At 46.5% G+C, this 23938-nt stretch overlaps 1 protein-coding gene across 3 annotated transcripts in view; it reads right to left on the reverse strand.

The window, feature by feature from the left end:
* The window catches only part of RIPOR2 (RHO family interacting cell polarization regulator 2), a 110252-nt gene that overhangs the window by 25730 nt on the left and 60584 nt on the right, over nucleotides 1-23938 (reverse strand). For 2 of the 3 annotated variants that reach the window (XM_040967732.1, XM_040967731.1), the window contains exons 1-12: nucleotides 23723-23764; nucleotides 22485-22611; nucleotides 21119-21274; nucleotides 20047-20125; nucleotides 18556-18579; nucleotides 17441-17494; nucleotides 14363-14512; nucleotides 11528-11591; nucleotides 5432-5475; nucleotides 4213-4338; nucleotides 3879-4027; nucleotides 2682-2811 (exon numbers count right to left, since the gene is read on the reverse strand). In XM_040967732.1, coding sequence (XP_040823666.1) covers nucleotides 2682-2811; nucleotides 3879-4027; nucleotides 4213-4338; nucleotides 5432-5475; nucleotides 11528-11591; nucleotides 14363-14512; nucleotides 17441-17494; nucleotides 18556-18579; nucleotides 20047-20125; nucleotides 21119-21274; nucleotides 22485-22585 — 1077 coding nt within the window. In that variant the 5' untranslated portion in view covers nucleotides 22586-22611; nucleotides 23723-23764. Of the gene's footprint in view, nucleotides 1-2135; nucleotides 2286-2681; nucleotides 2812-3878; nucleotides 4028-4212; nucleotides 4339-5431; nucleotides 5476-11527; nucleotides 11592-14362; nucleotides 14513-17440; nucleotides 17495-18555; nucleotides 18580-20046; nucleotides 20126-21118; nucleotides 21275-22484; nucleotides 22612-23722; nucleotides 23765-23938 lie in introns of those variants that run through there. The other variant, XM_040967730.1, reaches the window with a different exon arrangement.

The following is a 23938-nucleotide window of genomic DNA, read 5'->3' on the forward strand; positions in this document are numbered from 1 at the left end:
AAATGTGTCAATTGGTAACCAGGCCAGCAATAGAGCTTCTCTGGAAATAGAAGACTAGTTAGCTGAACACCTGTCCTTCGGGGGCAACCTTGGGGCTCTTGGGGTGACTAGGGAGTCTCTCATGCTGTGGTCTGCACCTAGTGTGTGATGTTCTGTGAAGGTCCTTCCTTCTAATACCAAGTGACCTCCTCACTGTGTCAGTGATCACCATCCATGCCATCCCCCCGAAGCCCGGGCATGCACCCCCGCTTCCCTTCCAGCCCATTTCTTTCAGTGTCCTTCCTCCTTTCTTTGCCCCTGGAGTTGGACTTGCTGGTTAGGTCTCCCCTTACCCCTCACCTACTCCGTCTTGTCTGCCCTTCTGTGTGCATGTCTCAGAGCATCAATGGCCGGAGCACTGCGTAATCAAGATTCCCAGTTAACTTCCAAAGCCCTCCTCAGCCACATCTAGAATCCCACATTCCCAAACCCAATTTACACCCACTAAAGGGGAAATGCTGACTTAAGAGTAAATGGAGAGGCTGTGTCCAAGGGGACTTAGAGCCGTCCAAGGGAGATGTGGGTCAGCAGGTACACCACAGCACAGAGCTGTGTGTTGTCACTGACCCTGAGGTGAGGGTCCCATCAAGGGAGCGCTGCTGCTGCTATCTGAGAAAAATGGTCCTGGGGCTTCATCTCAGAGAATGGTAAGGCAGAGGACAGCAGGAGGCAGTACCTCTTAGATGGAGCAGAGTGTGCAAAGATATGGGATCTTCAAAGGATGTGGTGCATTGGAGGATGGGGCAAGTTTATAAAAGAGGAAAGAGAGGGACATAGAGGGTGGTCTGTGGCCAGCAGCATGGCCACCATGAGGATGTTTGCATTATCCACAGGCATGGGAAGCCACTCGACTTTACCTAGCCATGCTCTTGTTTAAATGATACTATTAACTCCACCTACTCTCTACTACCAGAACCCTCCAACCTGCATATATGAACATGAATATACATACATACTGCTACTTCGGCATACATAGCTCTGTTAGTCATACTGTTTGGGGGGAATATTTTCATGTATATTTCCCTCACATAATCTTTTTATTTTTCTTTGAAATCCATTAGAATTTAGCCAGGTCTTTTTCATAAATATATATATATATATATATATATATTTCATTCAAGAGATAAAATATAATGATGAGAGTACTTAAGTTCGTGAAAGAGCTGAATTAAAAGATATAGTTAAGGGTAGGTGTTTGATAACTATAGCTTGGACAATACTTCTGATATTCCCATCCCGAGCTGAAGTGGGATGTGGGTGGATCCATGTACCAGCTCCACTTTTCATTCCAGCAACCTGCTAACACACATCCTACAAGGCAGAGCAAGTCATGAATCAAATACTTGGACCCGTGCCACCCTTGTGGGAGCCCAAGATTGTATTAGCTCCTGGTTTCAGCCTGGCCAAGCCTGGCAGTTACGGACATTTGGAGGAATGAATTAGTCGATGGAAGACCTGTCTCTCTTCCTTTCAAAGAAAATGAAAATAAGTTGGAAAAAAGGGGACAGTTTTATTTTGGTGTAAGAAATTTTTGAAATCTATGCACAGGTTTTCATAATTTCCTTTTTCACCACCTTTTTGAAGTCCCCTGTACTTTCTATCCTTCCCCACTGGACATTCAACAATTGCATTCATCAGTCCATGAAGAGCAGGGTATATATAGCAACAGTAAACTCAGACTAAGAACTTCTTCACAAAGAAAAGAGTCCTAGTGAAATTGGTCTAATCCTTTGGAGATTCTCAAATACCAGTTTTGGAAGAGCCAATATCAGGGATGACCTACTTCATCTTCCAAAATAAAATCATCTTTGCCTGGAAGTGCACTGTCATTTTTTACAAATTGAAAATCTTGTCACCACAGATACCTGTCACAGTGGAGGAAATATCACTGCACAAACCGAGGGCTCACGAGAAGAGGAGAACCACCAAGGTGCATGCAGGACCCAGTTCCCCACCCAGCACGGACAGCTTCGACCACTGCCCAGCCAGTGAGTGAGCGAGCCAGACAGAGGAAGGTGAGACAGGAGACATGCTAAGCACACATGCACCAGCCCCAAAGTCAAGCACATCACACCCGGGGGGCAGGCCCCACTCACATAAAACTCTAGCACGGCCTTGGGTCTGAGCCTGAGGGAGGGTAGGTCACTGAAGGAGCGGCTGCGGTGCAGCTTGGCAAGGAAAGTGTCCTGCAAGGCACTCAGGACAGACAGCCGGCGGGGCTTGTCTGGTGAAGGGAGCAGCCACCTCTTCAGAAACCAAAGCGAGACAGGGAGTTAGCGGCAGAATCAGGTTACCGTGTGCTGGTTAGCTTTTTAGCCAGTGTTTCTGACACAAACAAGGAAGCCAATACCAATCTCCCCTTCCTCATAAGACTTGTCTCAGGGACTGTCCAGAAGAGACCACAGGTGATCTTCCAAGCCACAGGAAGAGTGGGGTGAGGGGAGAAGACAGACAGAGGAGGGCTGCCACCTGCCGTGCAGGGCTAAGGGCATCTCAGGATGGGATTCTCATGGGCATTACTGATTATGGCAGGCTTTAAGCATCATACAACCAGGGGGTTAGGGACCGTCTCTGACACTATCTGTTGGCATTTCAAATCCTGGGTGCAAGTGCTGGCTCATGTTAAGTCATGCAGAACTTACAAAGAATGAGTGCTCCTTGAAAGTGGGCGTTTCTGGGGTGCCCTGGCTGTACATGGACATCCTCCTGTGCAGGGCCGCTGTCTTGTTGGCAGCACCCGACGATGACGTTGTGTCCTCCACGTCAAAGGGACTGCAAGACAACAGGTTGCACATGTGCACAGCTGTTCACATCCCCTATCACCAGCAGCCTGCAGGTTCAGCAAATACACTCGAGCCAGGAGGGAAGGAGAGTGGGATGGGAGACTACACCAAGAGCCAGCCACGGCAGCACACCCTCCAGCACCATTTATCACCATCATCTGGATGTGTCTGCTTCCTCATAAACACGGGGGACATCAACACATGACTGCTTGCCCCAGTGTAACAAGATATTGAAAACAGGTGCAAAAATATGAGCTTTTTTTTTTTAAGGGCAGACACTCTAACAATGTGAAAGGAAAGCAGATTACTGTTCCCTTCCAGAGAAAAGCTCTCAAAAACAGCATCCCGTTCACTCCGGGTGACACAGGTTCTCGCGTGTCTGGGAAGAGGAGAGCAGTCTGTTCACAGTGGAGCTGCTGATTCACATGACATCCAGTTCATGCAACAAGAATGGCCTTAGGCCATTCTGGGCTACAGATTCTGGGCAAAGAGCACTGGCAGGGTCTGATTCCCAGGCAGCTTCTGCTGCTTCCCTACAGACTAATTTGTAAAGGAGATCCTAAACGTTCCGATCAATACATCCCACGGACCTGGTTTGAACCTATTCAACAAATTTCCTGTGTTGGATCTGGGCCCCTGTTGCAGCGGTATTGTTAGAGAGTCCCCTGGGTGGCGCTGTTGCGAGGTGACCTGCTGAGAGGTCCTCTGGTTATTGGGATGGGGCCCTTGGAGAGCAGCTCTTTCCCTAGTTGTTGTAAAGGTCCATCTCTGCCCCAAGCAGATCATTCCTCTGTCCTCCATAAGGCTTGCCCACAGCCTGAATGATGCCATTTAGACTTCCGGCTTCCACTTCCATTGGCCTCCATCCATTGTATATGATCTGATCTCAGGCTTTTTTTTTCTCTTTCTACATATGGGACAACAGACCAACACAACATCAATTGTTCTAAGGTTCTAAGTGCCTTGGTGAGGCTGGTGGTCCATGTGGCCACTCTGAGGAACGGCACTGGTCAGTGCCACTTGTTGAGACAAGAGGACGTCAAAGCTGTCACTTACTACCAGGTGATCTCCAGGTTCAGCTTGATCGTGCCGAGGTCATTGATGTCCACAGCCACCACCTGAGGCCGGGCTGCAAACAGCTCCTTAGTCTCACAGGTCACACTGCCCACCAGGATGTGTGTGGCGAGCCCTTTGAGCTCCGTGACCTGGTAGAGAGATTGAAGGGCACAGGGCACACACATGAAAACAGCTGCCTGGTAATGACTGCGCAGCACAGAGAGAAGTGTCTGGATGGAAGAGCAGTGTCAGCCATCATGGGAAAAGGTTCCTGCTAGTGGACCAGCAACCGTGGCACCAGGAATGACCAATCAAGGCAACGACAGTACTGTACCTTAATGGAAATGAACCCTACTATCAGGGGCACGAAAACCATTTCTTCTCCATCCCAGCTCTGCTTGCCATTGACTTCTATCTTGCCTTTCAGCTTCCATCTCTGCCGGCCGTACTTCATGAAAATCTGAGAAGACATCACATGACTCATGTCTCACTGGCCTCCCCAAGACAAACCTCAACATCAGAAGGGCAAGGAGAAAAAAAAAAGGTGACAGCTACCCCACCCTCATTCTGGCTCTTAGAAGCTGGGATGAAAGGGAAGAGAGCCTTCAAAGGCAACTGATTCTGCTTTGCTGGGAGGAGGGGGGGTGACTTTCCTTAGCAGAAGGTCAAGGCACTGGGGGCTCGTGACAGACAGCCGCTTCTCTTGCTAGTTCTACATCAATAGGGTAGCCACTAGGACTAGTTCTCCACCTGCCCCTGCTCCTTGCTGAGATAAGAAGCCATCAGTCAAAAGCTGCTAAGCAGTCAGCTGGCAAGAATGAAAACCTGAGGTCTAGGGAGATGACAGGCAGGTGTCCTGGGCTGTCAGGGAAGATACTCCCCCAGCCCCGGAAGGTTGGATCAGAGAAGGTTCTGGAGGAGATAGATCAATGAAACTACCATGCAAGTTCCCTTTGGAAAGGAGAAAAGACACTTTTTACTTTTTGCAGTGTGTTTTTATAAAGAAAAATACAAATATCATTACTTCTCAGTCATGACTTGAGACTGGATCTTGAACCAGAAAAAAACGTTTAAAATATATGTATATGTCATATGTGTATATGTTCATATATATATGAATAAAATTATGCATGGATCATTTCTTCAAAAGCCTATCAATAATAATACTGGGGCACTCAGCTGAAAACAGACTGTAGAACAGATTCCAGGAGCGGAAGTCCCAGTGTGATTAATGATGCGATGCCCATACAGCTGAATGTCTGCCTTTTCCTAGAAGGAGTTAGGGATGAGGGGACAGAATGTCTGCATTTTAAAGGTTTGCCCTAAACAATAACAGCTTCTTAATAATGCTAGCACTACTACTTCTAATGGTAATAGTGAGTGTGAATGTGACTATAATATCAAAAAGCAGGGAAGGTCTTGCACCAATCTCCAAAGCTCCTCATTGGCTTAACACAGAAAAGAAAAAAGCAGCAGACACTGTAAAAGGCCCAATGACCTAGTGTGGCCCTGCCCTTTGGGTGCTTGGCTCACACACCCACATTGCCACTTACCTCATACTGATCTCCGGGACAGAGACGAGCAAAGCCGGCCAGGCCTGCAAGCAAACAGTGGGGCGTGAGTTCTGGGACACAGGAAAACTCAAATGAAAACTCACAATGCGTCTGTAGGGGAGTAGTTTTTCTAGGAATGGCATGTGCCATGGCTAGAGGACCTTCTGGCCAAGCACACAGGCAAGGGGCAGGTCCCTCCTGCAGCAGGGACCGCTGCTTAAGTGGGGGGGAGGTGAGAGAGCAGTATGTTTCGGGGGCAAGTCCCAAGGTCAGGATATTAGGGCCAACACTCCGTTATCTCCCCAGCACCCTCCCATGGGGGGAAACGGCTCCCTTGTTTTTCTTCCTGATCTAAGATTAGCAATTTCTTTTTCAGGGTATTTTTCTGTATTTACTTTTTAATTAGTTGAAAAGGCATACACAAGTGCACATCTTCAAATGACTATCAGAACCAGGGCTGGGCTAGGCCAAACCTGGAATGCCAGAGCTTAATCTGTATCTCTCACGTGGGTGGCAGTGCACAAGTACTTGAGCCACCACCTGCTGTCTCCCAGGGCATGCTGGGAAGAGAAATGGAGCCAGGACTCTCACCCAGGGGTGAGTCACCCCCTGCTAGGGGACGCAGGTGTCCCAAGCAGTGTCTAACCTGATGACAAGTGCATGCTGTGTGAGAACACACTACTGACACAGCTGAAATCCAAAGTCTTCCTGTCTCATGTGAATGATGGTCTGACAGAGGCCAGAAACATTTGGACCACAGAACTGGTCAATGCAACAAAGGCACAGGTGCTTCCGGCCCGTGCATATGTGCACTCTGCAGGCTCCCAAGAATGTCGGCCATCTGCCCGGCAGGAATAAAGGCATGCAAGTCACCAGGACATAGTGAAGGGAGGCCACTAGCCGAGAGAAGGTGACCAGAAGCCCAGGTTCACGACCATCACTTGCCTCAGCATCTGTCAGTTGCTCGGATACCAAGCACAGAGCAAAGCCAGGACACGTGCACAGCGACCCAAAGAGGCAAACGTTTAATCAAGCAGCAAGTTTAACACCAATGTCAAAGAACTTTTGTCAGTTTTCACTCTTCTGATGAGACTAATAAAATTTTATGAAAAAAATTAAAATTCTAGCATAAGCGTTTAGAGTGACATTTTAATAAGAGGCACTATTTAATGCTGTAATATGAAGTGCTAACAGAGGCAGGGCACAAGACCTTATGTAAAATATGATCTTGACTCTATACACTTACACAACTACACTCTCAGGAAAAAGTCTACAAAAACATGATGAACTGGTAAAATAACTAGGCAAGTAGGATGGAATTACAGAGAAAGTTAATACAATTCTTAAAAATATTACATAGTTATTTAGTAGTAAAGAAAAAAGAAAGATAAAAAGCAGTACCTGTGCTGGCTGGCAGCGTATGTGTGGGCTGGACTTAATGGTTAGCATTAGTGGAGTTGATGATCTGTGGTTTTAATTGGGGGAGTATTATTTGTTAATTTTTAAAAAGACTTATGCAGAGAGTTGGATGGGAGGCTCAGCGGCCGGGATTAGAACTAGTAGCCATATGGGATCCCAGTGTGTGCAAGGGGAGGATTTTAGCCACTAGAATACCGCGCCAGGCCCTATTGGTTAATTTTTGAAAGCAGAGGATACTACTTTAAAATTTCAAGAAGACCTGTTTACCCAGGGATTTCACAGGTTCCCAAGACAAGGGGGATATGGGCCATGGTGAATTCCTCCTTCGGTCAGCAGCCGTGGTAATAACGGGATAACCCAGGGCAATGGAGGCTTTAAAATGCACCTGCAGTAACCATCCCTGCCAGGAGATGGCAGCAGCTCACCGGTCCGACTCGGAGGCCTTCCTGGGCGGTGCACATTGCAATAGCTTTCACTGTTAATTGGAACCTAACAAGCCACTTAACTGAAATAAGTGCAGATTTAGAAGCCTATTTTCACTAATAACTTTTGGAGCATTTACTTTTTTTTTTTAAAGCTTCTGAAAGAAGGCATAATTGGCTGGCTTTTATATAAAGCCAAAGTTAGACAAGCTAATTCTAATAACATCAAAAGCATTTTTCTGAAAAACCTCAACAAATTAGCTTGGGATTAATCATTGCCTGTTTATTCGCCCGATGACAATGAGAGTCTGATTAAAATGAAACTGACCTAGTATTACTGCTAGGTAAAGGTGAGTAAAGGGGAAAAGCTTTAAAAGGTTTGTTTTCTTTTCAAAATTACCAGAAATTTCATGTCCAAAGTGCTTAACCAAGTGGGAGAAAGCTACTTGGTAGAGATGGCTGTGAGCACCTGTATTCGTATTATTAAAGCAACATATCTTGGAACTGCTCCTAGTATGGCTGTCACAGAGCAAGGCAGTGTCGCTGCGGCACTGTGGCTTACACAGGCCCTTGGTCCCGGGTGCAGGACCGGCACCGTCAGTGGTGTGGTGGGCAGTGGCTGTGATGGCCTGAGAGGCCCCACAGGTCTGCTTCAGGTTCTGGGCTGGGTTCTGTTAGCATCTTTCACCGCTGGAGAAGGCTGGGTATGTTTCAGCAGTTTCATGGTTAGTGTTGGCGTGTCTGGCAAGGTTTTCTTCTGACCGCCCCCCTCTAGAACCTTCCTGGCGATCACCTCTGTGGGATACGCTTGGGGAGTAGGTGGGAACTGGGGGATTTTATCTCATGGTGCACCTGCTGGTGCCTTTGGGTGTGCTGCTGTATTCGCGGTCCTGTATTAACGCTAGCGAGGCTCTCCCACAACCTCACGTGGAGGGCCCAGATGCCACAGCTTGCAGTCCCCCAACTTCATCTTCCAGACACCATTCTATCAGAAGAAGGTTCTCTTGGGGACTGTGTTGTACAACAGTGGATTAAGCTGTGTCGCTGCTTGTGATACCTGCATCCCATAAACATAGCGCTGGTTTAAGTCCCAGCTGCTCCATTTCTGATCCAGCTGCCTGCTAATATGCTTAGGGAAACAGTGCTTGAAGATGGCCCTAGTGGCCCTACCACCCATGTGGGCTTCGTGGCTAGAGTTCCAGGCTCCTGGCTTCCATCTGGCCCAACCTTGGCCATTGCTGCTTTGTGGGGAGTGAACCAGGGGATGGATCATCTAGCTCTCTTCATCACTTCGTTTTCAAATAAATAGATCTCAAAAAAAATTTTTTTTAAAGAATATTTTCCCTCATTTTTTTTTCCAGTTCTCTAATAGTTTTCTAAGGACAACACTGCCTGCTGTAGGGATAAGAGCTCACGGGCCCTAAGGATCTAGGTACACACAGCAGCGTGTCCTAACTCACCGCTCGCTTTTCCTGCTCAGGAGGCCTGGAAGCCGTGGGGTTAGCACAGCACTCTTGATGTGCCTGGAACTTGAATCACAGCTGGGGCAGAGGATCAGTTTTCCCTAAGGAACTGTCTCTCACCCCCACGCCCCGTGACAGCCAGGGCTCCGGGGCACTTCCTTAGCCTGATTCCTTGCTCTTCCTCAGCTGGCTCCAACGAGAACTCTCCACAGTTCTCGTCCAGCTCAGCTTTCTGCCTGATTGGCCTGTCATTTCTGAGCACAGGTCCCCTGGGTGAACGCTCTGCCCAAGGGGCTGCTGTCACAACACGTGAACAATCCAGCTCATGCTGCATAAAGGTTACCCTGGGGCATCTCCATCCTTGGCAGTGAGTGGCTCTGCAGCAAGCTGCTCCCATGGTTGGTCCACATTCCCAAGGGGCACCTAGTGCATTGCTTGAGCAGCTTATGGGCCTGCCCAGCAGCCATTTTCTCCAGCAGGGACCAAGGCCAGGGACCACCCAGGAGGGTGAAGCCTGGTGGACCAGGCGGTAAGTACTGGCTTTGCTGCCTTCATCATCCCCACTGCCCATCCTCACATAGTTGCCTGTGTCTTGGGGGTGGGACAGAAAGGGAAGTGTGATGTTGCTGGGGGTGGTGGGAGAAGTCAGGGTTTGCCACGTCTGAGAATGAGGAAAATACCAAAGATGCAGAGACTGGGAGAAGTGAAGGAAGGACAGTTGGAGGAGCAGGAGGTTCAGAGAGCCATGGGCCTGCATTCCTCCAGCACTGTCCAGAGCTGGGTGTTCAGGGCCCCGGTGTCTCCCCTTGCTGAGCCCCAAGACTGGACAGTGGACTGTCCCTTTACTGTGACTCCACTCCCAGAGAGCCTCTGCTGGGCTGAATGGGGCGGCCTCTGAACAGGGGTTCACAGGGCTTACTGCATAGTACACAGTTGGGGCTGGGAATGTATTTGGGGTCCAGAGTTCCTGTTTCAAAGCAACTTCCGGTGTGATTTCTGGGTCGAGTCACCTAATCCTAGTGGCCCCTCCCCCATTTCCCATCTCTAAAATGGGAAATCGGTGACTGCTCCATCTCAAATGGACACACTGGATAACAGGGAAGCAGGGAAACCACAGGACGTTGCAGGCTGCGGGATGGGAACGTGTCTCAGCTCTACCACCAGGTGGCGCTGTAGAGTTTCTGCCCAACCCTGACTCAGGGCTGTTTTATGTTCCAGTCTTGGCTGCTCACCGAATCATCCTAAAAGTTTAAAAAAATAGCCAAGGGCCCAGCAGCGTGGTGCAGCAGGATAAGTCACATCACTTGTGACGCCAGCATCCGATATGAGTGCTGCTCCACTTCATACATAAATCTTGGAGACAACAAACACACAGAAACAGCCCAGGGCCCGCACAAGGGCTGTGGGCTGTTTGTTGGAAGAGGGGCTGGCCAGTTTTGGAACCACTGACTCTGGGGAGGCTCGGCAAGGCGGGGTCTGGAGCTGGAAGGGCACAGAGGCAGGCGTGACTCAGTAGTAAATCCTGAGGTATAACCTCTGGGTCCCCTGGAGGAGGCAGGCTGCATCCATGTGGGGCGCTGAGGGGCAGGGCCCTGGGTGTGTTCTCATGTGAGGGAGGAAGTGAGATGATTCATTGAAATCCTGTGGAGCCCTTTAAAAGATGACTTTAAGGAATGTGTGTATGCCCTGTCCCTTTTGGCTGTGGCCTGAGGGACTGGAACTCGGGGTGGCAGGGGGAGAGATGTGGCTGCTCCCTGCTCGTCCACCTGGCTCCTAAGCGCTCACTGGACACACCTGGACATGGCTCCATTTCCTCGCTCCCTACTTCTTCTCTGGGGGGACATAGATCAGACTGCTGCTTGGATGGGAACTTTCTAGAATAAGCACCAAAAAAGCACTATAAGAAAGGGAAAAAGGCACACTGGGGGATTTAACAGCAAAAAAACCCAAACAAACAAACAAAAAGAAACAAATCAAAAGACTGGGTAGAAGGATCTCCAAAAAGTTCATGGAAAATGTGTATTATGAAAAAAACTATGTATGGATTTTAAAAACATTTGGACTAAAATATGCTTATTTTTATATTCCATTTTTCCCCCAGAAACTCTGTGACGCACATTGGTTAAGATGGTTACAGAAACAATAGCGGCTGAAGGTGCGGTTGAAATGAGACCGCCAAGATGCCAATGCAGACAGGCGGAGCATGGAACATAATGATACTTTCTCCAAATCTAGAGTAGGGGAAGGGGGAAGGGTTTGTTTTAAAGTTGAAGATACACCTAACAATTACAGCGCCCTGACCCCGTCGAGGCCCTAACTTCAATACATCATTGTCCAGTTTTGAGACAACTGAGGAAACAATGAGGGGAGCAGTGAGTAACAAAGGCTTATTAATTGTGTGAGCGGTGACCACATGCTAACCCGCACTCAGATCTCCAGAACATTGGTCTATCTGGGTTGTGTTTCATCCATCAAAGGAAAAACAAAGAAAACAAGTGAGATAAACATGGCAAAAATCTTGCAAATCAGTGAGTCTAGGTGATGGGTTTCTTCTGGAAGTTCAATATAATTTCTCTCTGCATCTGTTTGTGCTTGAGACCCTCTCACAATAAGCTTGTTAAGTGGGTCGCAAAGAGTTAGGATTACAGGCATCAATAATGTGAGCGTGGAGGGCTGGGAGTGGGCAGCACCAGGTCTCAGGTCTTTGCAAAGAGAATGAAAACACCGTGCTCTGGCATGTCAAGAGCCCCTGCAGGGACAGCCTCTCACATTCTGCAAGGAGGGCAAAGTACCTTTCATTTTGATGGAGAATTCTCCCAGCAGGTTTTCCAGCTCCGCTTCTATGGTGCACATATTCTGCAAAGAGGACAGCAGAAGAGCATCAGAACTCCTTTCAGAACAGCAGTTCACCTTCCACAACCAGAACACTCTCCGTGAAAACACTTTTGACGTTTAACCTGAGTCTAAGCAGGCTTTCTGTCATACGGGAAATTGAAGGCATGGATGAGCAAAAATGCCGAAATTAGTCAGACACATCCAGAATGTGGGACATTCTGACGACATTCTGACCTGGCCTGGACTCTACACAAGGGGAAAGAAATTCTCAGTAAGGAGACTAAAGACAGGTGTGACCACTAACGGGGCCCTCAGGCTTGAGTATGTTCTGATTTGAAAGACCATAAGCTACAACAGGTAGAGAAGATGACCCTGGGCCAAACCGGGGAGACCTGGAACAGTACCAGAAAATTCCGTAAGTTGATCGCTAGTTTCCTTGCTTTGGATAATGGCATGTGTTTTTACAGGAGATACACAGTCTGCATGGTTACCATTTAGAGAGCTCTATGCTATATGTAAGTTAGATTTACCTCTGCTACAATGTGCTCACATTTCACATCATTTGCATACAAAAAGCATGAACAGTTTTTACTGGTCAATTGTTAAAAAGAAAATAAAAAGACATCACACTAAAATTTTCATTGGGTGAAATGAAGAAATATCTTTCATTGCTGTCAAATGACTGGGAAGAAAAAATTCAACATAGAAGATGGAAGGGAAGCCATTTCATGGGTAAATCTAAGTGCATGAGTTTTTAATTTTCTATTCTTTCGACTTGTCTGTAGGCCTGACATTCTCTCTAATAAAAAGCAAGGGCCAAAGAAGCCCAGTTCTACACAGGTCAGGGAGGCAGGACTCTGGTCATGCTGCGCAGCACATGCTTGAGATTCTGGCATGTGACAAGGGTGCTCTCCCACCACCCAAGGCTGGGCGACAGCACAGGCAGAAGGCTACACTACCCAGCAGGTATCGCATCCTCAGCGTTGAAGGACATCATCAGAGCTAGCAGAGTCAAAAAATCAAAAGGACAGTGTGGGGTCAGGGATGCCCGAATCAGACACTCCTGTACTCGCTGGGGTAGACTCTGATGCCAGCTCTGCCACCCTGAACAGCAGTCTGTCCCACAGCCCTACGTGGCACCAGCAGGCTATTCCATCACAGTTGGAGGCTTGGGGTGGCCACTCTGAGGCAAGGACAGCAGGCATTGCCAGGTACCCAGTCCATCCTGCTTTTGTGTGCAGAGGGCTTCGTTTTATAAGGCTTCAGCCTCTGGCTCTGTCTATCACTTTGTTCTGCCTGGACTGGTCATTCTCGCAGACTACAAAGAGAACCACAGCCCCTTCCTCCCTCATCTATTCTCAATATCTCACGTTGCTCACCAATGCTGGGGAACATTTGCTGAGATCTGAACTTCATTCAGCTGCAAATCTTGGAAAACTGTCTCAGCATCGCAAGCCAATTTACTCTGTCAGGGTACGAGGCAGGTCGGTGAGGGGACAAATTACTTCACGCATGTTGCTGTGCAGGTCAAGTGGCTAATAGCAACTTTGAAGAACTGGAAGGGCAGTTAGGTGAGCAGATGAGGACACTCTCGGCCACAAGTGTCTTTGGACCTCACTTTCCTCTAAGGCATCCCTTGGTATGAAAGGCTTAGACTGTACTTCACAACTCTGAATGGCGAAGCAAAGTCACAGTTGCATGTCCTTAGCACTTGACCAAGGGTGGCCATTTCTGAGGCAACCTATGAACGCTTCCTGGAGCTCTTCCTTGCTGCAGACCAGTGATCTGCCTGCATCCTGCGAGCAGCCTGTATAACTGACATCACCCTTTGGATTTCTGAGGCCTTTGGAGATGAGCTCTCATGGTCTACACCCACATCTAAACAGGGATTCTCAAGTCACAGGTCCACAAACTTGGATGAGAATGGATAGACTTACATCTTCATCTTCATTAACCTCTCCTTGAGCTTAATGATTACATACATTTCACACTGTATTTTTTTTTTATGGTGGAAAACCTTGAAAATATTTGCAATTTTTCATTACTCTGAAATTTTAGCTGTCATCAGGGCCACTGCTGTATCATTTTTCTCTTTTGATAGCTTATGCACCCAGAAAATATCATCCTGGGAAGGGAATGTCAGGTGAATGCATCGTGCGGTCCAGACAAGAGGTGACACTGAGCGGACACACTGCGATCCTGCTGAGAGTTAGCCAGCAGGCTCAGCCCTGTGAATCAAGCAGCAGACCCTCCTGGGGCTGATGACTTCATCCAGGAAATGTGACCCCTGAACAAAGACTCATGGGACAGTGAGAAGTGCGGTTTCAATAATTCAGTCATTTCAAGAAAGGCACTGGTGTTGGGTGACCCCAGAGTGAGTGAAGATCTCCCTGTGTCAGATGCTTGGGGCCCCAGGAGGCAGCAATCAGGAGAGATGCACATGTGTTCATCTCGTTTGCCTTAACGGAAGAATTTCTCTGTTATACTAGGTGGAAGGTTTACTGACACCCACCTTCCACATCCATCTTAACTGCTTAACTTTGGGGGGTTGGAGCCTACACCCGGGAATATTGGTGAGGGCCTTTAGATGCCAAAAAGCAGAGCACTGCAGCTTAACCCATTAGTGGTAAACAATTTCACCTGCTGGCTGCTTTCACTTTTCTTTTTTCCTTTTGAGGCAGAACTCTCTAGAGAGTGGAAGGAGGTTGGGGGGGCTCGTTTGCCTTGCCATTAACAGTTATCCATAACTCAGATCAGGCCAGGTGGGGGTGGAACAATCAAGCAGATCGTACCTCTGTGTATTCTTTGAAGCTGCGGTTGATCTCAGAAAGGCTCTCTCGGGCAGCTTTGCTGGCTGGGGAACTGGCAAAGGCTTGCTTCATTTTACTGGCACCATCTTGGAGGCGTCGCTGGATACAGTAAGCTTCATAGAGTTCATCCACCTGCCATAGTCACAGCAGGAAACACAGGGGCATAAATACTGTCATTTATGAAGGATGTTTATTTAGGGCCTTGTCATGTGTTTAAGCCACTTTATTTCTGACCTCACAGGGGAGAACCTGGTGTAAATAGTTTCTAATTATTTACTTGAAAGGCAGAGGGAAGACAGGCAGAGGGATGGCTGGGACTGGGCCAGGTCAAGGTGCAAGTTGAGAATTCAATGCAGGTGTTCTGAGTGAGGGGGAGGGACCCATGGATTGGAGCCGTCCCTGTAGCCTCTGAGGGTCTGCAATAGCAGGGAGTTGGAATTCAAACCTGAGCACTCTGACAGGTGTCTTCATGGCTGTGCCAAAGGCCTGCCCCCAAATACTGTTCTTTTAAATAGAGGCTGGTATTTCTGTTCTAGTCACTATCATCCATTTTGTATCTCAAGATAGATTTCACCTTGATCCTGTTATCAAATCAGAGTTAAAATATCTCTTGCATCCTTTGAGGCTATTGATGACATTGTTTAAGATGATCTGGGGTGGTTTTGTGGGTCTTTTTTGTGGCCGTCGGAGAGCTGGATAATGAAGACGTGGCTACACATGGCTCAGGGGCTGGGCAAATGGATGTAGCTTCACATCTGGGCTCTGCCTGATTAGAAGGTGTTTATCCAGATTCAGCACTTTTTTTTAAATAAGGAAATTGGAGTTGTTTATTACTAACAATTTTTGTAAATTCTTGGCTCAATAATAAAGAGAAAATAAGCATTATAATATTACTCTTAAAATGCAGGTGAAATAATTGGTCAAATCTTATCAAACTGAGTGAATATTTAAGAAATGAATTATTTTGTGTGTAAGTTGTCACACAATTTAAGACAAATAAAACCAATGAGGGGCTGGCATCATGGCATAGTAGGTAAATCTGCTGCCTGTGGTGCCAGCATCCCACCCATATGGGTGCTGGTTTGAGTCTTGGCTGCTCTATTTCCCACCCAGGTCCCTGCTACTACACCTGGGAAAGCAAAGGAGGGTAGCTCAAGTCTTTGGGACCTTGTACCCAGATGGGAGACCTAGGAGAGGCTTCTGACTCCCAGCTTTGAATCAGCTCAGGTTTGTGGAGTGAACCAGTAAATGGAAGTCCATTCTGTCTTTCCCTCTCTCTAAGTAACTCTTTCAAATAAAAATTAATCTTCAAAAACAAGAATGATGAAAATTAACTTCTTGCTACATCTCTGTATTAACAACCTTCATCTACTGGGTTGCTCCCCAAATATCTGAATGATCAGTGTTGGGCTAGGCCAAAGCCATGAACCACGATGAGAGTTGATAACTCAATCCAGGCCTTATACCTGGTGGCAAGGACCAGACTACTTGAGCCATCATTGCAGTCTCCCAAGGTGAAAGTGACAAGAACCTGGATTTGGGAATGGAGCTGAGACTTAACACAAGCACTCCAACATGGGATGTAGGCATCCCAATGACAGCTTACTGCCAAGCCAAATGCTGCCCAAGAATACGTCATTTTAAATGACCAGTTACTCTATGATTATTCATCATATTCACTATACAAAGCCTGATAATCACTTAATATTCTAAAGCAGTGAGCCTCAATCCACCCTAGATGACATTGACCCCCAGGGGTCTCCTGGCATCCACCTAGTGGAAGCCAGGGGTGCTGCTAAGCATCCTACAATACAGAGGACAGTTCTTATAGTAAAGATTTATCCCAAAGCCCAATAAGTGGAGGCTGAAGAAAAGCTATTCTATGGTTACTTCTGATGATGCATCACGCTCTCTAGTCTTTTACCACTTTTAGCACCCAAAACCAACATTTTCCAACAACTAACAAGGATCCTACGGCCTGGCATTTGCAGAAACAAATGAAACCTGTGAACAGTCACCTAGCCAGGATTATCTGAGTTTTCATCTCAGTACAAACTTTGTACCTATGTTTCTATTTTTTGAAGTAAACAGAAAAATGTGCCCAAGCTTGCCTACCACATGAATACCTTCCAATGGCTGTCATTGTTTTGTTATTTATTGAGTTTGACATAAACAAGAGCAACTCTAGATTTGCTGAGATAATACATGTCCTCAAACGGAACGTAGCCAACTTGCGTACAGATGAAACAGGAAAGGATTCTTGGGAGGACATACATTTCTCTTCCTCCTCCCTTTCACAGAATGGGTAGCCAATGTCTCCGTGAAGCACAGTTGGGACTAGAACCTAAGATTCTGACTCCTAGAGCAGAGAACTGCTAAAACCTACACGTAACCAGAGAGAGGATGAAGGGGATCATGAGATCATGAATTGCGTGGTGTAACTTAGCTGCTCCCAGAGAGAAATCTCTAGGTTGCACTGATAACCCTGATAGAATCTGGCATAGAGAGAAGATAGTCCCACTCACTCCAGGCTAATTGGACCATCTGTGAAACAGTTTTGAGTTCAGGGCTGTTTGTCATGAACACCGACAAATGTCTGTGCCTGTCTTCAGGTAACGAGAATGAAAAAACATCTGGCCACAATGCATGTGAGGATGACTGGGAGGAACCAAGAAAGACTAAGAGAGACTCAGGGATGGCTGTCCTTGAAGACTCAGAAGGCCTTCAAGACGTGGCTGTGGGGCACCAAGTCACATGCAGGACCAGAGTGCAAAGTCAGGCAGTTACGGTTTGTACAGTCGGTCTGGTTCAGTCTCATTTCTGACCACATGCACAGACCCCAAGTTTTCTAACAGGCCCTCTGCATGCTCTGCAGGAACTACTGGATAGAAGTGTGCAGGCTGGAGTGGAGCCTGACCTATTTTGCTGCCCGTTGGAAGCCTTACACACCCCTCGGTCAGTCTGGGACTCCTCTGAGAACCTCTCCACAGACTCGATGCCCTGTGCTGGTTGAAAATGGTATTGATCTATAGCTCACAGACAGAGGCCAAGACAAGTTACCTTGCTAATGTGGAACTCCAGGCGTCTCATGTATCTTTCAATCGTTTTAATTTGCTGCAATTAAAAGAGAAAGTTTGAAAAGAGTACAGCCATTTACAGTTTTACAGTCTGAGCTTCTATCTTATTATCCCATTTTCAAAAGTAACAAAAATGCTATACCTTTCCCCTTTTCTTCTGCATTTGTTGCTGTTTTAGATGTTCTCTAATACTAACTTGGAATGTGTTTTTCAAAATTTGACTCTTCTGAGAAGAATGTGAGTTCGTTTTTGGAATACTTGTGTTTAACATCAAAGAAGCCAACACACTGGAACTCACTGGATTTCTGGCAGGATAGCATATATAATTTCTTCATAATATATTTTATCTAAGTTGGACATTTTTTTTTTTGCCTCTACATCATTAGTGTCTCTGAAGTTGGGGTGTATTGTATAATTACTGCTGGCCAAGGGGTAGACAGCTGCTTTTACATGCTCCATGACAATCAGAGTTCACACATGTCAGTTCCTTGAGTTATGAATATTACTGTGATTACATGTGCTTAATGTAACTGCCTTTAAAATGTCTTTAGAATTTACTATGACTCAGCATTGAAATCAAGTAATTACATACATAGAAAGGCATGGAAAGAACACAGCAGCATACATATATTATAAAAACAAAACTAAGCTCCAAAAAACACACAGATGCTAAGTGAAGAGAAAAGACTATCAAAGTTTAAGTGGAGCCATTTTTTTTCCTCACTGGCATATCAATTAGGAGTACGTTTTCCAATCAAAGCTGTGTGAGACTTGATGAAAATATGGTAGTTCAACCTAAGGACAACACAGGTAAGGGTCTCCTGAGTCTTGGAATTTTCTTAAACTCATCAAAACACTGAGAAACTGTAACATCAAAATGTATAAAAAAAATTTTTTTTTTTTTTGTTGGAAGTGACCTTCAACACATCACTGAATCTGGAGGTCATGGGAGTTACTCTTCATCCCGTGCTGGATGAAGCGTGGGTTTTTTTCAAGGTTAGAAAAGCCACCAGACATCATTATGGCTCTCGCAGAATCTACTCCAATATGCAGATATTTGCTCTTCACCAACATCCCAAAGAAAGGAGGAAAACGTACCTTGTCCAGGTCATACAACACACCCTAGAATAGAAAGGAATATCTGGGTTAAAACACATCCTCACCCAAAGGGTCACCCACATGAGTAGAGCACGTTATCTCAGTCCTGCAAAGTTCCACTGGATTTTCTGACATTAGCTTTAGAACAGCAAAAACACAGGCTATTTTTAAAAACCAGTAGGACTGCTTCTAGGAGCCAATACTGATGTCACTCCATGTCTCCCATGCACTCAGTCCTCTCTGCCCTTGGCAGTTTTAAAGTTTTACCTCACGTTGAGTCCTCCAAAATGAGGGGCATGTAAATTCATGTTCATACAATGTGTTAATATAAAAATGTAGCCATGGTGCACATCTCAAAAGAAATTACCTTGCAGTTTCAGCACATGACATGAATATTTCAGAAGAGTTCTTGAGTAGGTGGTAAGCTGTGCAGAAACTGTTTTTAAAGCCAGGTCATGTCCGGTGTGCTTGCCATACTTGCAATCTAACAGGTGCATTTCCTCAGACCTCCCCCAGCAGAGGGATTTCCACGGACTACCAGGTTCTGGTAGAAGCCCCTCTGTCGTTCTCTGGGAAGGAACATTTACTGCCCAAGGCCACGTCAGAACTGTGAAGCCATCTTGCAAGGAGCTCCTCCTTAGGAACAGTTCTTTCTCCAAAACCAGTACAGTATATAAAGCCTGGTACCCTTGACAAAGTCTTTAACCTGTAAACCTTTGACAGTTGCAATACACATTTTCGCATACCTCCTAAGAAAGAAAAATGGCTGCCCCTCCTAAGTACACGTAGGCTTTTTCTGGGCTTTCAAATGCCTTGAAACAGTAAGATGCAACGGCATCTAGAATGGATTACAATCATTTAAGATGGTGTGGAAGATAGAAACACCTTCTACCACCAGAATATGTTAGCATATAAACTTTGGTTGGTTATGTCTGTCTGAGATTACACATCACTGTGTGTGTGTGTGTGTGTGCGCGCGTGTGTGTGTGAGACCATGTGCACAAGCCCTAGCCAATTCATCAGAAAGTTCACAATATAATGCACAATCAAGCCAGCCCAAGGTCCCCTTGCCTTTGACCTCTTTCATCCCCTCAATACCACTGATCTATTATATTCTTTAAACATTGGAGCTAAAGAAGTTCTGGGTTCCAAATTCTGTAAGTACTAACAACGTGCTGGGAAATCTACAACTTTTTATTTCTTTACATTATTTGGGACAGATGTATACAGAATTCGTTTTTAAACATTTTTCTGATTATATAGTTTACATAATTATGCTTGGAAGACACTGATAAGGGTGAAAGGCGAAGCTTCAACAAGAAAACCCAACCTCCCTCTTCCTTCTAAAATACACATCAGACAGTGCTTTGGCCCTTGGATCTGCCTCTTTTAAATGCTCCTCTCCTCCCCACCAAGTGTAACAAAACAAAACAAAACAAAAAAGCCCAGCCCAGACCCCACTGTGATAGCATCCTAATGACCAGTACTCACCAGGCGCGAGTTCCTTTTCATATCTTTTAACTGTGCTGTCAGCTTGTCCAGCTCTGTTTGGTGAACCTCCAGATACTCACTGCAAAGATAAGACGTGATTATGAGCTCTGTTAAGTGGGATCTGGTGCTATTGTTCACCTTTTTCCTTCTGAAGGGGGAAGGGAGTTTGGGATTTTTCCCAGTCTCAACATTTCAAAGCCCTGCAGTTGTATCCGTTATTACCCAGCTGGTCAAAACAGAGAAGCCCTGTGGGTCTGCAAGCCCAGGAAGGCACCTGGGCAAGGCACTCACGAAGCATTCCTGGGTGTGGGTCCACAGGATTTGTCTAGTTATACAACACTGACTGCAAATGCCTTACCACACACCAGGAAGCCTTTGTCCTTGGGGATCATGGGGCAAATCCCTGTAATATGGTCAGGGAAGCTTCAGAATCCTTCTTTGGGGCTTGGCATTGTGTTCACTGGGTTAAGCCACTGCCTGCAATGCTGACATCCCATACGAGCACTGGGAAGAGTCCCAGCTGCTCCACTTCTGACTTTGCTCCCTGTTAATGTGCCCAGGAAAAGAAAAAAGACAGTCAAAGTATTGAGTCCTTGACACCCACATGAGAGACCTGGATGGAGTTCCAGGCTCCTGGCTTCACCTGGACTGGCCCTAGACACTACAGTCATTTGGGGGAGTAAATGAGTGAATGGAAGATCTATTTCTCCCTCTTCCTTACTCTCTATCTTTCAATTAGATACTTATTTTTTTTTTTTTTCAAAGAAAAACTCATCTTTGGAAATCTCTAGAATGGACATAACTGTCTACCGTTGTTTAAATGAAATTCCATCCATATTACAAGCACATTTCTCTTTTGGGTTTTCTTCAGTGCCATAGAAAGGATGTAGGAAGTCAATATACTTGAACATCTCTGGAGCTCTGTTAAAGACTTCCCTGATTATAACCCCCAAATAAAATATCCCCTACGGAAACAAACATTTTGAAAGCACAACAAGCTTTTCTCTAGCTCCCCCTTGGCTATTTTAGAAAAGAAAAGGATGAAGTGCATTGTCAGATTCAACGAGCTTACTCAAGTCCACTTTTCAAAGCCCTGTAAACCTCCTCCACCCTTTTAGGCTGAGGCTCTTTGGGAGGGCTGTTGTTTTTGTGCCCCAGGTTGTGCATTTTCTTCAGTTTGGCCTGTGGCTTCTTCAGAGCAGAAGAATTTTCGATGAAGGAGTTACACCTATAGAGAGAAAAAGAGGAATTGTAAGCTGCAGGCAGCCAAAAGGACCTGACCAATGAAATGTCTTTTCAATCATTTTGTGTTTTTATTATCACAAAAGAAAGATGATGGTCCCCCTGTAGTAACGCATCTGAGCCATCCTACATTTGGTTGCTCGGTGCAGAAGCTTTGCTGGGCTACACAAGGTCAAGGTCTGGCCTCAGGTGCTGTGCTGCTGTAACTCATGGGAAGTCAGGGACGAACAGTTCCAGGTGGATAATGAACAGGCAGAAAGATAGGATCAAACCAGAAAAGGCACCCTGTGCAACATCAGGGACAAGGGCTGATTACATCCAACTCGGATGTGGATGAATCCTGTTTTGTCAAGGGGCTACGGGCAGGACAAACAGTTCCTTTGATAGGGCACTACAGAAAAGCACACATAGCTGGATTGACAGCTTTCTTTATTCTTATAAAAGAAACAATGCTTAGACATAACCAAGAATACCAGTTAGTGGCAGGGATGCAGCAAATAGTGCTGAGATGGTAATTAACCAGAATCCCAATCTGAACTGGGCAGTTCACTGGCCAGGCTCTCAGCAGGTAGGCAGAGTCACACTGAGTGTGGCTGACACCTGCTGCGTGTCTCCAAGGTTGGTATCAGTCCTGTGCTTGTGTTACTGCCGTGTGTGTGTCACATGAGACAACAAAGGCCAAAGTAACATAAGGCCCACAGACAGCAAGAGCTCTGTGATACCAGAAAAATCGCACATGTGTTACCTATGCATTTACCCACACTGGCTTTCCTGAGTTCCCCTTCAAGATCTAAAACCATGATTTATATGATGGGAGACTCCAGGGGATCTGGGAGACTAACTCCCCTAAGCTGTCTTAATGACACCTGCTCCCCAGGGTCAAGGGTAGAGCAGCCTCTATCCATGGCCTAATGTTGCCCCCGGCATAGTCTCCAGCTGATGGGATTCCTCCAGGGCAGGAATCAGGGTGGGAACACTTTACACCCAGATCACCAGCTTATCCTAAGCCCTCAGCCACCTTCTCCACATGAGAAATTCTAAATGACAGAAATGACAGCTCTTTCATTTTGGTGGACGGGTTGTGTTTTTCTGAGATTGCACAGCATGTGTGTGTGTGTGTGGGGGGGGAGATAATGCCATATGCACCAAGCCCCCACTCTCCACCAGCCACAGTCTCTGGTACACTCAGCACTTGCCTGGACCGTCTTTCCTGAAGGCCGCTGAAACCTGCGAAGGACTGGCTTCTGATGATCCCATTGGGCCCTCCTGGTGAAAAGGACTGGGACCCTACCAACATGATGTCTGGGAGTTTGGTTGGCAGTCCTGTAAGACAAGGGAAAGAAGAGTGGCATCTTAGAGACAGGTGCTGATAATCAAAGCTAAAAGGAGCAACAAGTGAAGTGAGTAGTGGCCCCTTAGATTCTTGTGCCATGTGACTCATTTTTAAGCCAAAGGGTACAGGTCTCAGGGCAGTAAGATACCCACTTGTCTCAACTGAAATAAACATGATTCACACAAAATTCTCAATCCTTCAACAATTCCAGTTTTACAAAGTTTCAAAACATGCCTACAAAAACATGAATACTTGGGACCCAGAGCCAAATCCCAGTGGCTAAATCCTTGACTTGCATTCACTAGGATCCCATATGGGTGCTGGTTTGTGTCCTGCCTGATCTACTTCCCATCCAGTTCCCTGCTTGTGGCTTGGGAAAGCAGTAGAGGATGACCCAAAGCTTTGGGAATTTACACCCACATGGGAGATCCAAGGGAACCTCCTGGCTCCTAGCTTCGCAACAGCTCAGCTCTGACTGTTGCGGCCACTTGGAGAGTGAAACAGAGGATGAAAGATCTTTCTCTTTGTATCTCCTTCTCTGTAGAGTTACCTTCACAATAAAAATAAATAAATCTTAAAAACAAAAAACATGAACACATTTATGACATTTACCACCATTCAATAACAACACACAGGCACACAACCAGACCACGTCAAAGTTTAAGAAAGGCCCTAAGTGCAATTCATAGCACAGTCAGGTCTTCAGGTGGAACTGTACACTCAGAAATCAGAAGGCTGACCAACAGTGGGCTCCTTGAGCGATGAACTTAATAAAACTTGCTCCTTGTCTTTGTTTTGAATTCTGTTTTGAAAGGTAAAACGCGTGAGCATGTACAGTAAGAAGGGTAAAAGGGAGTGCTCACAAAAGACAAGATAACCCAGGTCAGATAAGAAGACATGGAAAATACAGCAAGCAAGCACAGAACCCTAATTTCGCGTGTCCGCTGGGCTTTTGTGAACCCCCGCTTGGGGACGCCAAGATGCATTGTCCAAGCTCAGCTCTGCTGGACGGAAGCCCCAGCTTAGTTCCCCCCCTGAGGGCTCGCCCCAGAACTGCGGGGTGACTGTTCGTTTTAGGCCAGGAAAAATCAGCGCACATACCATGGTTGTGGCAGGTGACTTCAGTCCAGAGTGGAGGGCAGCCTAGCAGGAGAAACGAGAGACAGCTGCCGTCTGGTTGGGAGACTTCCGGAGTGGACAGACAGCTTCTCGGCGAGTGAGCAACCACAACAATTGCCCTTGACAGACCCGGCGAGCTGGCAAGCTGGAAGCCAACAGCAGCAGTCTCTGGCAGCAATGGACAGACCCACCTCTGTG

Source organism: Ochotona curzoniae, unplaced genomic scaffold (assembly GCF_017591425.1).
Source record: "Ochotona curzoniae isolate NIBS_2020 unplaced genomic scaffold, NIBS_Ocur_1.0 scaffold_461, whole genome shotgun sequence".
Taxonomy (NCBI): domain Eukaryota; kingdom Metazoa; phylum Chordata; class Mammalia; order Lagomorpha; family Ochotonidae; genus Ochotona; species Ochotona curzoniae.